Here is a 16,540-nt window from a genome sequence, read left to right as displayed (position 1 = left end):
GCTTTTCCACTGCATGGTACCAGCTCGACTCGACTCGACTCGACTCAGCTCGCATTTTTTGCGTTTCCACCGCGATCTAGTACCTCAAGTGGCTGCTTTTTCTAGTACCCCTCGCTCTAGGTTCCAAGCGGCTGAGCCGATACTAAAAGGTGACGTCGGCAGACGGCCGGCCACTGATTGGCCAGAGAGTGTGACGAAGTCACGAGAGCGACATGGCAACCATGCCGGTAACAGCCATAGCAGCCAACATATTCCACTTCTTCAACTTCTTCAACATGCCAGCTAATAATAGTAATGTTATCGATGTCCTCCATCGTTGTTATGTGGGTTCTGTCCATGTGTGGGTTGCGTAGGTGTTGTTTGCGTCGCGTACAAAAATACGTCACGGCCCTTTCGCGCAGCCGACCCCGCCCACGTCCAGGAGGTACTATTTGCGGTGGAAAAGGACCCGTGCTGCTACCGTGTCGAGTCGTGTTGTGTCGAGTCGTGTCGAGTCGAGCTACATGTGCGGTGGAAAAGCGGCATAACCAACCAATCGCGCGTAGTCATGCTTTTAACAAAACACGTTTTTGAAATCGTCACATACACAAACTAATCGACAAGACGAGGGATAAATGACAAGGGATATATCTCTTGTCTTTTATCCCTTTATTCCCCACCATTCACGGAGCCTGAGGTGAATCATTTTTAATTAAATAGTCTAGATAGATATATAGCCTAGTGAAGTCTTTATTAATACCAAATGACACAAATCATCGGGAATTCATTTAGCTGATTCGGCTCACACAGGACAGTAGCCTACAAGATCACACAGAACAAGGGAGACAAGTCTGACTGGACATACACAAAATACATCACATTAAAACTAGACACGTGTTGATAGATGGATAGATGGATGGATGGATGGATGGATGGATGGATGGATGGATGGATGGATGGATGGATGGATGGATGGATGGATGGATGGATGGATGATTGGAGGAATGGATAAATGGATAGATGGATAGATTTATGCAAATTACATTTAATTACATTTACAATTAAAATTGCATTTATGCAATGTAATTGTAAATGTAATTATGCAATCTATAATACTTATTGTACGTATACGTATTAACGTCTGTTTGTTATCACGACACGTAAATAATAAATCACTACACTACTTTCATTTTTCATGATTGAATTATTGTTCAAGATGTCATGCAGTGATAAGTAAGTTAATCAAGGATGGCCAACTGAATAGAAAATATTGCCGCGATACTGAGGAGACGAACCCCAACCAGTCCCTTGATTGTCAGGTCATATGGTTGCGGTAAGGAAAATAAGTGCTGAAACTTTGGTTAGGGTTAGCGGCTGTAAAAAGTTTCATAAAGTACAGGAATTAATAAATAAATATCTTCAGTGTGCAGTGCAAACAGGCCCAAAAGTAATGTCCAGCTTGCCTAAATTTACCGCAACTATTGTGGTAGAAATTAATGATTATATTCTATGGTGAACTGTGATTATTATGAGGTCTTTTATATAGTGGAAAACACACGGTGCCTAGGTGTCTGGGTTTAGAACAGATGGAGCCCCCCTAAAAGGAGCAGGGCTATCTTTGCAGACCATTTGTTGTCTATTTTCTGACCATTCAGGTTAAAGTGGATTTATGACTGAATGGAGGCAGACACCTCAAGGAGAAGCTGTTCTGTTTGTGTGTATAAAAAGACGCCGCAGTTTGTGAACATGAGTGACTCTCGAGACCTACTCGGCTGTTATCGTTGTTGTTTTACTGCACGATAAAGTCTTTTGTCAATTCTTGCTCCGGACCCCTCGTTTTCATTTTACTCTCTCTCTCTCTCTCTTGAATTAGTCTAAGTGTTATATATCTCAGTTAATCCACGACACTATCCCTCCAAGGTTTTCTGAAAACTTGGCAGCACTGTTTTGTATTAATTCATAGGATACACAAAAGAGTGTATTAAATCAGCCAGCCTTCAATATTCCACACGCCATTGTTTTTATTTGTCTGTGAACAATGATGGTCACTATTGCGGCTCATTTCCAACTCAAATCTAGTCATGAGTCTTGAGTCTCCAGCTTTTGGGTCCACCAGCTGTCTTTATCCTTTTTTGTCCTTCCCTCTCCCTGATAAGTTCCACCTGTTCCACGTCATCATCTCCTTCCTTGTGTATTTAGTCAGCCTGGTGCCCTCCCTCTGTGCTAGTTTATCTGTGTACTCAATGTGTCAAATGTCCAAGCATTCACTCTGAGATTACTACAGTTCCTGGTTTGTTGATTCCTGCTTGTTTCTCCTGACTACATCTTTATCTGCTTGTTTGATTTCTAACCAATCTGAGTTGTGCGATTGAGTCTTTTTTTCAGTGGTTACAGACACCTAATAATACAAACGTATACAATAGGGTTCCTACGGATTTAGTTGGCCGGCTTATAATAATAAGACACAGAATAACAATATTGGGGCTTGCTTTGAAACCACACTAATCACCCAGTTAAAGGTCTGCAGCATTGCCTCTTTGGTACTCCATAACTAAAACGCAGCGTCAGCACATCCGTAGCAAAGTAAGTTTCAGATGAGGGTGGAAAAGCCCCACTGTCCAGTGTGGGCTGATGGTGGAGAAGTGGCTGGGTTAAGGAAAAGGTTTAATATATTGAGCAACCCTTAAGGTATATGCTGCAACTTACCGAGGTGATGTTAGAAGCAGCCAGCAGCTCCCTCTTCTTCGATATTTGGCTGCAGAGTACCATGGTTACCAGGGCAACCATGCACACCCCTACATCCGGGCATAACTGACGCATCAGACCCCATGGGTCGTCCAATGAAAGCCTTCGGAAGACACAAATAAAACATTGTTAAACGTAAATGTCAACAAACACCGGCAAAGTCAAACCAACTGAAACGTGACATTGGTACCTTGACAGTCCTATGTGTTTGGAGAGCACGTCCCATTGCGTGCAGTTGTCAGCCAGAGCTGTATACAGAGGTGGATATGTGTATAGCATCGTCTGGAAACAGACATGAGCCAGCACAAAAACCAGACTGGTGCAAAACAATCCTTTGATGTATAGGCCTGTTGGACCTGCGACAGACAAATGATAGAGGAGACAAAATAGATTGTGATTATCATTGGAGATGTAAGACATAACATGGGGGAATCTCGGCAGTAGCTTTGTCATACATGATGTTTGCTAAGGACATAAGTCAAACATTCCAGGGTTACCAGGCAGGAAGAATGCTTACATAATTAATCTGAGTTGGTAATAAATTACATGAGGGAATGGCGGACTACCGGTGTTTACGTGACTCTGTACTGTTAGGTTTCATAACATTGCCCATCAATTTGTTTACTCCAACGGTTCCACTGTGCTGTTTAACATAATGTTTTCTTGCTACCTTCTGGCTTGTTACGCTTATGGGAGCATTTGCGTTCTCTTTTGGACAGATATATATCTGGGAACATATTATTGATTACCAAACCTAACCAGCTGTCCCTATCAGGTTCTCTGTATTACTATATAAAGCTAAATATGCCTGGTGAGGCAGGCTCGGATTACAGACAAACCTTTTCCCATGAGGGGTGTAGATAGGTAGGTTGGTGTGTGTGTGTGTGTGTGTGTGTGTGTGTGTGGTGTGTGTGTGTGTGTGTGTGTGTGTGTGTGTGTGTGTGTGTGTGTGTGTGTGCGTCTCCAACACTACATGGGCAGCTCCAATCATGTATGGCTGGTTTATGTACCATGCCCATAAAAACAGCAGACATGTAATTAGTGATATGAGTGACCGCTGTCTGTGTCCTATGATGACACCTCTGTGAAAAAGGTGAACTAAAGGAACTAAAGGAATTCTTAATTGATTAAAGTTTTAATCAATTAGGACTCTCCCTGTGTCTCCTTAGCCTCCAAGGGCTCTTCCTTCTTTTACACAGAATCGGCAATCGACAAGATGAATGGTTAAGTTACACACAGGCTTCTTAAAGACAGGCAGCAGAATATACACACACAAATCTATCTGTCTTACCTCTGACTGTGTGCTTGTTGGGCCAGAAGAACCATGGTAGCAGCAGCAAGTAGAACAGGTAGACCAGGGAGAATACAGTGTAGCGCAACAAACATGCTGTGGGGTGTAAAAAACAAAGTTTCTAGTCAGTAAAATAGTGTCCCACAATACCTTCTCAAATTAGATGTGATCAACTGCATGAATCACTTCTCACCCTCCAATTCTGATTTATGCATTGTCATTATTTATTTTGCAAACAATGGCGCTATCTAGTCATTGTTCAATTCTATAAGTCATTGACAGTAACATTTCCATTCCACAGGTAAAACAAAGTAATAATTTAGTAATTATCCATTTTATTTATTATGGTTTTGTAATATAATTCTCAGACCTTTTTGACTCAAAGTCTAACTCATTACTGTTCAAATTCCAGCTGAAAACAGTGGGTTCACTGGCGCTTTGAGAGGGCGTTTGGAGAGAGGGGGTTTGAAGGATTGAAAGGGTTTGAATGGTTCGAGGGGAGGGAATATCACTGCTGTTCTTGGTCAAGAGGAATGGGTAGCTATGCTACACCACTGGCAGGACCTTACAGCTAAGGTCCTGCAGTGAGGAAAGTTTTGTAAATCATGAGAATTATTAAGAAGTTAATTCATTTGATGGAAGCCCCTATTATTTTGGAGGATAGGGGCGCTGTCTCTGATGGAGGAGATTGGCAGCATGGTTCTTGCACCATTTTTAAAGTCAAATTTAAGCCTTTTAAGACTTTTAAAGACCGACACATACATAAATTAAGACCCAAAAACACATTATACACATCAACCGTAGCCGTAGTACTAGCAGTAGCAGTAGTAGAGAAAACGATAGTTATGTTATTATAACTCTAGTTCTATGATTGTAGGCGTAGCCGTCTAGGCTTCGCCTTATGGGCTTGTCCCGCGCCGCGCGCTATATAACGCGGTGTATACCGTCGCTTATCCTCCACGCTTTTCTTTCAGCATTTGGAGGGAACAGCAGGTGGGAAACTAGACGGCTACGCCTACAATCATAGGACTAGAGTTATAATAACATAACTATCGTTCTATTTCATGTAGCCTACGCCGTCTAGGCTTCGCCTTATGGGCTAAGGTGAAGCTGCGAGCGGAGCCCGATCAATGTACTCCTGCTGGACCCCAGTCAAAACGACCTAAGTCACCAGAGCACATTAAGACTCAAAAAGCCAAGGAAGTGTAAAACACAACAGCTTAACCCGGGATTCCACCGGACGCGTTACGGCAACGTTACGGCTGCGGCACGTCTTGGCCGCAACTTTGCCCTGCTTGCATTTCCACCGGGCGCGTTACGGCAGCGCAACGCTGCCTTGCGAGCCAGCCGTATTCACGTGAGATCACGAGATCCCGCGATAATCCTAAACGTAATGTACTCACCTTCCACTCCCAAACTACTGCAATTAAATGCCAGGCTTTGTCCTTTCTGACATTGTTCTTATAAAAAGGATGATTTGAGACCCTTTCTGTACATCCACACCGGTGGACGTGATATGGCGGCTTGAGCGACCAAAGCGAACAGAAAAATTTGCAGCGAAACTTTGTGAGCGTGTTGCTCACAAGGTTTCGCTGCGAATTATTCTGTTCGGTTTGGTCGCTCAAGTCGCTCATGACGTACAATTCAATTATGCAGACGCATTTAAAGGAGCCGTATGCGTTTAGTAGGCCCTACAGACCGCCATATCAAATAGTGAACTCTCCCATACACCTTGGCCATATTGCCGAGACGGTTTTGCTTGTTCGATAAAGTGCTTCGACAACAAGTGGGACAGTGATTCCCCCCAATATAAAAAAATCCTAAAATGTAGGCTAATTACAACCGAGAACAAAAAACCCTGCGTGTTGTAGTAGTTAAAATATGTTTCACTGATCTGGATCTGCAAATCATGATCTGCACTCATTCGTCGCATTCAAAACAAATAGACATTGGCGCACATGGCTAATTTGCATACGTGCACAGGACTGGTTGGCTCCGCAAGGCAAATAATGGAACATATCTATCTATCTAGGCTTTTCTGTCTATCTATCTATCAACGCGTGTCTAGTTTTAATGTGATGTATTGTGTGTATGTCCAGTCAGACTTGTTCTGTGTGGTCTTGTAGGCTACTGTCCTGTGTGGGCGAACCACCTAAATGGATTCCCGACGATTTGTGTCGTTTGGTATTAATAAAGACTTGACTAGGCTATCTATCTATCTAGACTATTTAATTAACAATTATTCACCTCAGGCTCTGTGAATAGTGGGGAATAGAGGGATAAAAGACAAGAGATATATCCCTTGTCATTTATCCCTCGTCTTGTCGATTAGTTTGTTTATGTGACGATTTCAAAAACTTTTTTGGTTTTGTTTAAAGCATGCTACACGCGATTGGTTGGTTAGATTGGTGGCATGGAGAGCTAATTAAAATGATTCCCGCTTAAATACGAACGTTCTAGATGTAGCCTATAAATACTCCCGCTTATCATCACTTGATATCCAAAACCACTATGGCGTTTCGATCTCTGAACTGAAAAAGGGTGGGTTCGTACAACACCGGGTGCCCAGTTACAGCCGCGATTAATACTTCAGCCGACATTTTGTTCAGTGAGTGAATAAAGGTAGGTAGGAACCAAAGTGCCTGCCGATGTTCCCTGGGATCCACGCAAGCGAAGAGCGTCTACATTCCGATTGGCTGTCAGTGTTTGGCCGCTGAAGCGAATAATAGTCATTTGCATAAAGTTAAAAAGTTTTCAACTTCTTTTTGACGCTCTGGTCGCTCAACTTTGGCCGCTGGTAGCGTTGGTCGCTTTGGTCGCTCTTGCCCATAGAAAGTGAATGACTTCCGGCGATTTGGTCGCTCAATTCGCTTCTGGTGTGGACGTACAGTTTGATTGATTGACTGCTGACCTGGTGCCACCGGTCATGACGTAATAATGTTGGTGTTTTATTTATTGTGTTTTATTTTGAAAATTGACCGGATGCTCTATGGCTTTTACTTTTTCACTTCCTGGCCTGCTCGATCTGCTCTGTTGAAATTGATGCGGTTCAGCAACGGCTTGCGGCAAAAATAGGAATGCTACGGAATGATAGCGCTGCGGCACGGCGAGCTGCTCCTGAGACGCTGCTGAGACGTTCCGCAGCCGCGCCCGGTGGAAATGGTCTCATTGATTAGAGTGGAAACCTATCTGCTGCGGTGACCGCGGCCAAGACGTGCCGCAGCCGTAACGTTGCCGTAACGCGTTCGGTGGAATCAGGCCGTAATAAAAAACTAATTCCTCCTAGATCAAGCAAGGCAATGATCAAGGTAGAAAAAGTGAGTCTGTAAAGACTCCGGCTCTAATCCGTGCTTCATGGAACCCATGAAAGGAAAAGAAAAACCAGAGCAACATGGTTTCCATTAGGTCCGCTGCCACCGGGGGCGGAGCTACGGAATCCGGCTCTCCAATAATGGGACTCTCTCGGCCGTTTCTTATTTGAAGAAAACGGCGGGAGTGCCACACTGGTAAACAAACCACCAGACAATTGGCGAGCCAATAGAAAAACCCCTAGCCTGTTTTTCATTTGAAAAAGCTGGGAGAGTAAGACTGGTAATCAAGTCCAACTCGCCAGCCGGCGAGAGGAAATCCAACCACGCCGCTTTAAAGAACATGTCTATATTCTTAAGCCGTAAAAGGGGTCCCGGACTCCAGCACAGAGTTGCCGAGTGAGCCCCTGGACATGTCTAACATGTAAAAACGGACAAAGGGGCCGGGGGAAGACCAAGACGCAGCCGCGCAGATGTCTTCCACCGAAACGCCCTTGAGTAGAGCCGTTGAAGCGGCCACGCTCCGTGTGGAGTGAGCTTTAACGCCCAACGGTGGCGCCAAGCCCTGCCGAGAGTAGGCTAAGCAAACACCCTCACATACCCAGCGAGAAAACCGCTGCTTAGAGAGAGCGCGGCTCCTGCTAGCGTCGCTATAACACACAAACAACTTGTTTGGAGCGGAACGCGGCCGAGCGATTCACGTACATAGCCAACGCCCGAACCGGGCACAGGAGATGCACCTCCGCCTCCGCCTCACTAGAATGAGGCGGGGGGTGAAAAGCCTTAAGCACAATATCCCTCGACCGAAAATAACTATTAATGTTCTTCGGGAGGAACGCAGGATTAGGTCTGAGCAACGCGAAGGAGCTGTCCTCGTTTCGCAACAAGCAACTCGGGCTGACAGAAAGAGCGGTTAGCTCACCGGCCCGGTGAGCTAACCGCATGGTGAGCTAAGGCGCACGAGCACTCTGAATAGTGTTGATAACCGTCTCAGGCAAACCTTTGCCCTGCAGGATCAACCTCTCAGGAGCCAAACCAACAGCCGTCCCGAGACATCGGGCGGGTGGTGCACTGTCCCGTGGGCCTGTGAAAGCGCATCCGGCCTGAACGGTACTGGCCAAGGCGCCGACCGCAAGAGCGCGGCCAGCTCTGGAAACCACAAAGCTGAACGGTTCTCCGGGGCCACTGATATCAGGGACAGTCTCTCCTGTCTGACCCGTTCCAGAAGAGGAAGGATCAGCTGGAGCGGGGGAAACGCATACAAGAGAGCCCGCGGCCAAGGTGTGTGTGCCAACGCATCTACCCCCAACGGGGGAAGATCCCGAGGGCTGAGGGAGAACCACCACCTGCAGTGCGTGTTCCCCCTGGACGCGAAGAGGTCCACCTGCGCTGTCCCGAACCTCTGCCAGATCAGTCTGACAATGTCGGGATATAACCGCCACTCGTCTCGGCGGGGACCGCCTCGAGACATGAGGTCCGCCCCAAAGTTCTGGGCGCCCGCGATATGCAGGGCTCTCAGACTGAGGATATACTGATGAGCCCAAAGCCAGAGCTCGACCGCCTTTCGGTGGAGAGCAGGGGAGCGGACTCCCCCCTGTCTGTTGATGTACGCCGCCGCCGACACGCTGTCTGTCCTGATCAGAACGTGGCGGCCGTGCACCAGGTGAAAGAAATGCAACAGCACTTTCCTCACAGCGTCGAGCTCCAACACATTTATGTGTGCTGTAGGGGGCGTGCGCCACTCGTCTCCGACCGAGTGAGAGAGGCACGTTCCTCCCCAACCCGTCAACGAGGCGTCCGTGAAGACCACTAAGTAGGACGCCACCCTGCCCAGGGAAACACCCCTGAGAAGGGCGGAGGATCCTTTCCAATATTCCAGGTCTGGCAACACCGAACAAGGAACGAGGAGCACCCTGAGCTTGTGTCGCCTGGGGTCCAACCGTTGGTGAGCAAACCACCGCTGGAGTCTGCGCATAAAAAGCAGACCCAGGGGGACCACGGGGTGGGCAGCTGCCATCAGCCCTAACAGGCGCATGGTGGACAGTGCCGTCACGTTTCTGCGAACGTGAAAACGGGAGAGCGCCGACAGGATGGCGTCTCGCCGAGGAGGCGAAAGCATCGCAGTCATGGTGGCTGAGTCCAGGCAAAGCCCCAAGTAGACTGTCTGCCAGCTGGGGAGCGGGGAGCTCTTCTCCCAGTTGACGGCAAAACCCAGGAAGGTTTATCACCAACATGTTGTCCCTTCTCGCGGTCTCTTCTGAGTTGCTCAGAATAAGCAGGTCGTCTAGGTAGAAGAGAATCCTCTTTCCCTGACGCCTGAGCGGTTCCAACGCCGTCTCCACACACTTCGAGAAGGTGCGCGGAGCCAGGGAATAGCCGAACGGCAGACACTGGTACTCGTACGCCATCCCCATAAAGGCAAAGCGGAGAAACTTCCTGTGCGCCTGCCGAACAGGGACGTGGAAGTAAGCATCCTTGAGATCCAGGGTTGTGAACCAATCGCCCTCTCTCACACACCGGAACAACGCTCCGACAGTGAGCATTCTGAACTTCCTCGTGGCAACGAATCTGTTGAACATGCAAAGTTCCAGAATAGGTCTCTTTTCCCCTGACTTCTTGGAAACCAGGAAGTAGCGGGAATAAAACCATAGGTGAGACTCGTAGGGGGGAACAACAGTGATGGCCCCCTTTACCAAGAGACGTGCCACCTCTGCTGCTAGAGCCGTGCTCGCAGCCGGGTCCCGTAGCCGGGTCCCGTAGCGTGGTCTCCACCAACCCCATAAAGGGTGGGGGACGACGCTTGAACTGTATGGGATGGCCCCATCTCAACGTGGTGTCCAACCATGATGGCAGAACGCACCGCTCTTGCCAATACGCATAGCAGTCGGAGAGAGGGCGAGCCGACAGCTGAGGAAGACCGTCCAGGAATAACCCGTATTCCTCTGCCCCTACCGCCTCCACACTGCATGTGAACCAAGGGGGGCTTCCAATGAAAGGGAGGAGGCTCAGCGAGCGTAGGAGACGTACCAGAACTAGCAGCTGTAAAAACAACGCGCTGTCTAGACGTCGCGCTCGTGCCCGCTGAACAGGGAGCGAGCCGTCCGGCCGCAGCACCTGTGCGCATGTCGCGGCTTCCTCCGGGCCGTAGGCCTCCCTGTCAGCCGACAAGGAGACCATGGCAGAGGAGAGCAGGGTGATGTTGTTGACCGCCGCCGCGGATTGAGAGGCACAAACGAACACCCTGTCCGTTAGGCCGACATTCTGCTTCTGGAGGCGGTCGGGGGGCAGCGGCTTTTCGTTAGGGAGCCATCCGGCGCCCGGACAGAGTAGCGTTGCCAGGGGAGGCTCCAGGAGAGGGATCCCGCCCGCCTGAGTATCGGCCCACCCCTCCACGTTGGTGAAATCCGTGTAGGATCTTACCGGAGCCTTCAGGGTCGAAGGGTCCTCACCTGCAGCAATAAACAAGTGCTGCAAAGGCGGGAACAAGGGGCACTGGGTAACCCGCCGGGAAAAAGATGGGGTGCGAAAGCACTCGCCCTCCATATCGTCAGATACGGGGGCGAGAGGCGGGGCCGGCATGGGAATCCTTTTGATGGCCACCGCCTCACCCATGATCTCCCGGAAGAGATCGGTCATCCGGCGCGGACCCTCGTGTTGTATGACGATGGCGGTTGTAACCCGAGAGCGGGAAAAACCGGACGCCGAGTCGCCGAAGACGTCGTCCAGGGAGGCGTCAATATGCCATCGTCGACGTCAGGGCCGGCCCTGAACAGGTCCATGGTGTCAGCCAGTTCCACCGCAGGGGAAAAGAAGCAAGCAAGCAAGAAGCACCCTCTTCAGGCAGCTCCCGGCAGGCGACACAGGAGACGGGGGCCGCCATAGCAGCCGCGGCGTGGTCGGCGCCGAGGCACCGAAAGCATGCCAAGTGCCCATCACCCGGTGCCAGGGAGGCGGGACAGGAGGCGCATAGGAGTCCTGAAAAGGACCTAGCTCCAGGAGCGCTCTCAGGTGGCCCTGAAAAGGGCCGTTTGTCCGCCGCCTCGCCCGAGCCGCAAAAATCTAACAGCAGCAGCTAAATTGAATGATGTGTACATATATAAGCCGCACTGGACTATAAGCCGCAGGTGTTTTAATGTTTAATTACCATTAGGGCTGGCCCGAATGCCATTTTTCAGGCTCCGAATACTCGTTGGTTTTTCCGAGCGAATATTCGAATACTCGTTCCAGAAAAAACGCCATCAAAAACAACATTAATAATCCCTATAAACTCCCTGGAACCGATTTTGACAGTATCTGCATTTTTTGTTGAAGATTTAATAGCTTTTGAACGTTAATTAGTAGGCCTAAGTAGGTTGAAGTTCCTTAGTTTTTCCCCGTGAACGCGAACAGCTGTTGTTCTGTTCCAAATCAGCTGTCCTCTGCCATCTCAGCCCTTACGGGAGCTTTTAAATTCATCCTGGAACGTGCATCTTTTCAGGGAATTTGTACAATAAATCCATAACAAATACCGAATATTGATCGTCTTACGTGTCCATATTATATCCGTTATATTGACCGGGTACTCCCAAGACGCTCACGCTCTGCAGTAAGCCAGTCACAGTTGATTGGTGCGGCGCTGTACTGCGAACGTAAACAATCAACTAAACTAAGGTTAGCATTTCGAAAAAAAAACTCAGAATACTGATTTAAGCTTTGAATACAAATTTTCCGAACAAGTATTTGAATAATTCGGGCCAGCCCTAATTACCATATGTAAGGGTTCGTGCACAGAAGGGATTGTCGGGAAAGAGATGGCTGTCTCGCTCTCGTAATGTCTATCTTGCTCTCGATTTAGGAGGTCCCCTAGTGGCCGCTAGCTGTAAAAATCCATAGATTAGCCGCACCGTTATATAAGCCGCAGAATCGAAAAATGGGAAAAAAGGCGTGGCTTATAGTCGGTTACGGTAAGTACTTATAAAACTAAGTTTTTTGACAGAAGGAAGACAGTAATTCTATCTTTAAACAAATAGGGTTATAGGACTGTGTTTCCGTTACTGCAAGCTCCTCTGTTTGAGGAACTTAAAACAAACTCTACCTCTCTGGTAAAATCGACCTATTCGTATCCATTAGGTCAATCTGCTAGTTATCTGGAGATGAGTCAAACAAAGTGTACTCTACTCTACCTGATAGCCTAAATATCACATAGGTGCTATTTGGAGGAAGTAAGTGGGTTTCCGATCAACTCTCAACACCGACCGAGACTTGGTTAGGGCAAAGCTTCAATCTGAAGTGTGCGGGCAGTGGAGCGTACAAACATCATCATTTCTTGTTCTCGGTTCCACTAAGAACCCTTGACATTCTGGGGAAATTAAACATTTGTAGTCAAGAACACTAACGGAAGAAATATCAATATGACAGAGTTCATTATGAAGGAAAAATGATTAATGAGGAAGTTCCCCTTAATGCCATACTCTGTCATGGCAGTCAGATTCTTGGAAACTAATGAGCCAGAATGTTGATTGCCTGATGAATTTCAGGTGCTTTTCATTGTTGTGTTTCTTAAATGAGTGGCAATCACAGAATGTCATGTTCAGCTTGTTCATAATGTGATAATCGGGATTTGAACTCTCAACCTCAGGATCACCAGTACACAGCATAATCCCATTGAGCCACTGACATTCCTGAACTGCATACAGCCTCATTCACATGGTGAAAATGTCAATTGATAAGCACACAACATCAAGAAAACTCCAAGCACACATTTCACAAGAGAATTAAGGGTTTTCTTAAAAGAGTACAGATCTGAAAATTTGCATTGTTAATGGTATCCACCTAATGATAGCCGTATGGTAGTTATACAACAACAAATTGGTCATATAGGCAAAATGGGTTTAGACTGTGGATGTTTGGCTTTTCTATGAAATTGTGGGAAAAGTAAAACATTTTAGAGCAGAAGATAAGGGGGAAAAAGATGCATCTGATTTTAGAGGTTAATATGATTAAAGAATTTTGAGTCCAGGTCAATCTAGTGAGGAGAAATAAGGCTTTTTAAATAGAGCCTCCTTTGGGTGCAGTACAACAACTTTGGTTTATGGGTATTGGGGGGTATTGGTATCCACCCAATAATAGTTGTATGTTTTTTTATACAATAACAAAATGGTCATATGAGAAAAATGGGCTAACTGCTCCAACTTTATTGGCCAATTTGCGCATTGAGTAATTAGTGTGCACAGGTTAAACCAGCCATCTCCATACACACTCTGGAAGAGATCTCCTGCATGGCAGCATGCAGGAGAGTGTTGCCATCTAGGGATATGTGGTTTGACATTGCTACAATAAGCAACTACAGATCTTAAAAACACAAAGGCCAGTTTGAATAAATTAGTCTTCAGCTACAATTTTAATATCTCTCATCTCTCTCAATTTCATATGCCTATGTAAGAGAATTCTCAGAGTTACCACTTCAAAGGGCCAACCAGCTTTGTTTTCAGTGGTGATATAAGGATTGAGCAGGAAAGAGATGTACACAGGTCCTGGACCATGCAAGGCTCTATATGTAAAATAAACAAGTAGCTTAAAATAAATCCTGAACTTCATGGGAAACAAATGTGAAGAAGAATGTAATTTGAGTGGTCCAGCTAGACCATTTCGCTGCTAAAACAACAACTTGGGCTGCTTCTAGGACATTTTGGGTGGATTTTGAACGGTATGTGGGCAGGACGTTTTTTGCAGGCAGGACCTGGCAACCCTGCGCTGTTGCCCGAGGTGCAGAAATGCTCCGGAACAGATCTGGATCCACCATGGCCAAAATAATTGTCATGAATAGCATGAATAGATTCATGCATTATCATTCAACTTGAACATGTGTTTTTACAGTATAGAGTGGTGGAGGGATGACGTATGTTGGCCAACCCGGAAGTGAGCGTTGACCTGGGTTTCCCTTGACAAAAAGCCAACGGGTTTTTCCATTGGATTTTGGATTATTGCAGAAAAATTAGCATCTATGAAGCACCTCCACAAAAACTGAAAATAAATAATTCAATAAAAATAACTGTGCTCCAAAGAACGAAATGTAAACCAATGCATTCTGAATGGGAGTGTTTCTCCGATTTTTCCATGCTACACAGAACGAAATGTAAACCCATGCAAATAAAGACTTCATGGTCATAATAATTTAAATATCATTATTCTCCTCAGTGTGTAGGGTGGTATTCTATTTTTTTTCAACGGGGCTGCATCCAGTCACTTGACCGTCATGGTTGCTTGGTGGTTGCTATCGACCAGCCCCTCTAATCCTTACATGGCTCTAAAAACCACGCGGCAAAGGAGCTGCCGTCCATTGTGTTGTTTTTGTCGTAAACTGCGGTCCGATGGTTAAAAAATAGACAGATATTCCAGGGTATCCTTAAAAGGCAGCTTGGATGTTTTTATTTTCTGCAGTTTAGACTTCTTCTATAACCTATTTTTGAAAGCAAAACACCAAGCTCAATGATTTAACGAGGCAGGGTTATTTGAAACAATTTATTAAATATATATTTGTGAGAGGTCATTCCTTCTCCTGAGTTTGCTTCCTATTTATGTCTAGTGTACAACCCTACTGTCCACAAGCATCACCCCCCCCCCTCCCCATATGGATTTGGAGAATTGTTGCCACGTCCCAGTGGTGGAGGAATCATATATATGAAAGAGGGCATTCAATTATACTACAATGATCAATTAGGAGGCCGAAGCCCTAAAGGAAGTGATGCAATAGGTGACTGGGTCGACAACATTTAAGTAAACTGTACTTTGAGGTCTCTTATATACAGTGTTGGGGGTAACGCGTTAGAACTAACGCGTTAGAGTACTCTTATTCGTTTTTTTCAGTAACGAGTAACCTGTAACGCGTTAGTTTTGCGAATTCAGTAATCAGTAACTCGTTAATTTCCAAAATAACCACTCGTTACTCCGTTACTTTAAGATTTTCCCTCGATAAGGAAAGTAAAGTCCCGGGTTTTCTGCATTTAGTCAGATGCTGCTGCCCTGCTCCTTGCATCTCTCTCTCTCGCTCTCTGTGTGTGTGTGCGCGCGCACCTGTGTGTGTAAGCTACGTGTGTCACCGCGGCAAGATGGACGAGAAGATAGCCTTAGATTCCTGGAGGTACGCTCATTATTTTGAGTTACAGAGCGAAAAGGACAAGAAGAACATAGTGGTCGTTTTGAGCACCTTCTTCTCCTACGTTTCAACCATTACTTTGGTGATAAATAGGCTAAAGGTAGCCTACGTGATTGTTATGAATGTAGGGCTATAGGGTCACACGAACATTTTCAGTTCTTCAATGTTTTTTTAGTGCCATGCACTGTTCTTTTGTGCAACGCATACGGTTAAATTGAGTTAAATTTCCAATTCTAAAAGGTTGCGTGCCTACCTGTTAAGCACTTTGTTAGGCGCCTGCACTTGTAAAGTGGATAAGCTATGTGCGACGCACTGTTCTTTTGTGCGCAGCCAATACGGTAAGCTACATTCTGTTAAAATAACTGCCTGTTACAGGAGTATGTTATTCATGGAAGCTGTTCAAATGATCAAAGGATGAATGCCTGTTAAATAAAACGTGCAATATGATGACTGTCTTTCCTGTCCTTATGCTATAGGTTCATGATTGATTCATAAACAGTCAGCACTGTTGGTGCATCTAAAGGAGGATGTGTGTTGTTGTTGCGCTAGGCGGACACGCACGCACCCCAAACGCATTTTAATTGTTGGTAACGCACGAGTACTCTAACGCGTTTCTTTTATTTATAGGTAACGTAGTAACGTAACGGATTACTTTTAATTGATAGTAACAAAGTAACCTAACTGATTACTTTCAAAAGTAACGATACCCAACACTGCTTATATATCAAAGGGGGTCTCAAAGGACGCATACGCTTCAACCTTTGGCTCCAGCCCTACAGGAAATGACTCAGCAAGTGCTCCATCTCGTTGCACCTGCACCCAGCGGCTCGCTTGCAAGATTTTGGCCTGAAGTTCTTCCCAGACCTACACCCTTGCCATCCAACACGCATATCTGAGAATCAGGCTTCTCTTTAATAATGACAAAATGTTACGAGAGAAATACACATTGACTTTTTGTTATCTTATAAGCAGCGTGGTGCCGGCTCCTTTTGACCTTTTGACCCCAGACTTCAAAAACGTGGCCACAGGCCAGCTGTGTCTACACATCTTAAGCCACAAATGTACACATCCATCCCACAAAAA

The 16,540-nt window shown here is 46.4% G+C and overlaps 1 protein-coding gene across 1 annotated transcript in view; it reads right to left on the bottom strand.

Moving 5' to 3' along the window:
* Positions 1 to 16,540, bottom strand: part of LOC130404253 (piezo-type mechanosensitive ion channel component 1-like) — a 99,558-nt gene that overhangs the window by 56,806 nt on the left and 26,212 nt on the right. Inside the window, 3 exon segments of the mRNA XM_056608894.1 lie at positions 2,686 to 2,827; positions 2,915 to 3,080; positions 4,016 to 4,111. Of these exon segments, the coding sequence (XP_056464869.1) occupies positions 2,686 to 2,827; positions 2,915 to 3,080; positions 4,016 to 4,111 (404 nt within the window).

The sequence above is a fragment of the Gadus chalcogrammus genome, chromosome 15 (genome assembly GCF_026213295.1).
Source record: "Gadus chalcogrammus isolate NIFS_2021 chromosome 15, NIFS_Gcha_1.0, whole genome shotgun sequence".
NCBI lineage: Eukaryota > Metazoa > Chordata > Actinopteri > Gadiformes > Gadidae > Gadus > Gadus chalcogrammus.
The sequence above is the reverse complement of the archived record's forward strand: the minus strand, read 5'-3'. Positions and strand labels throughout refer to the sequence as shown.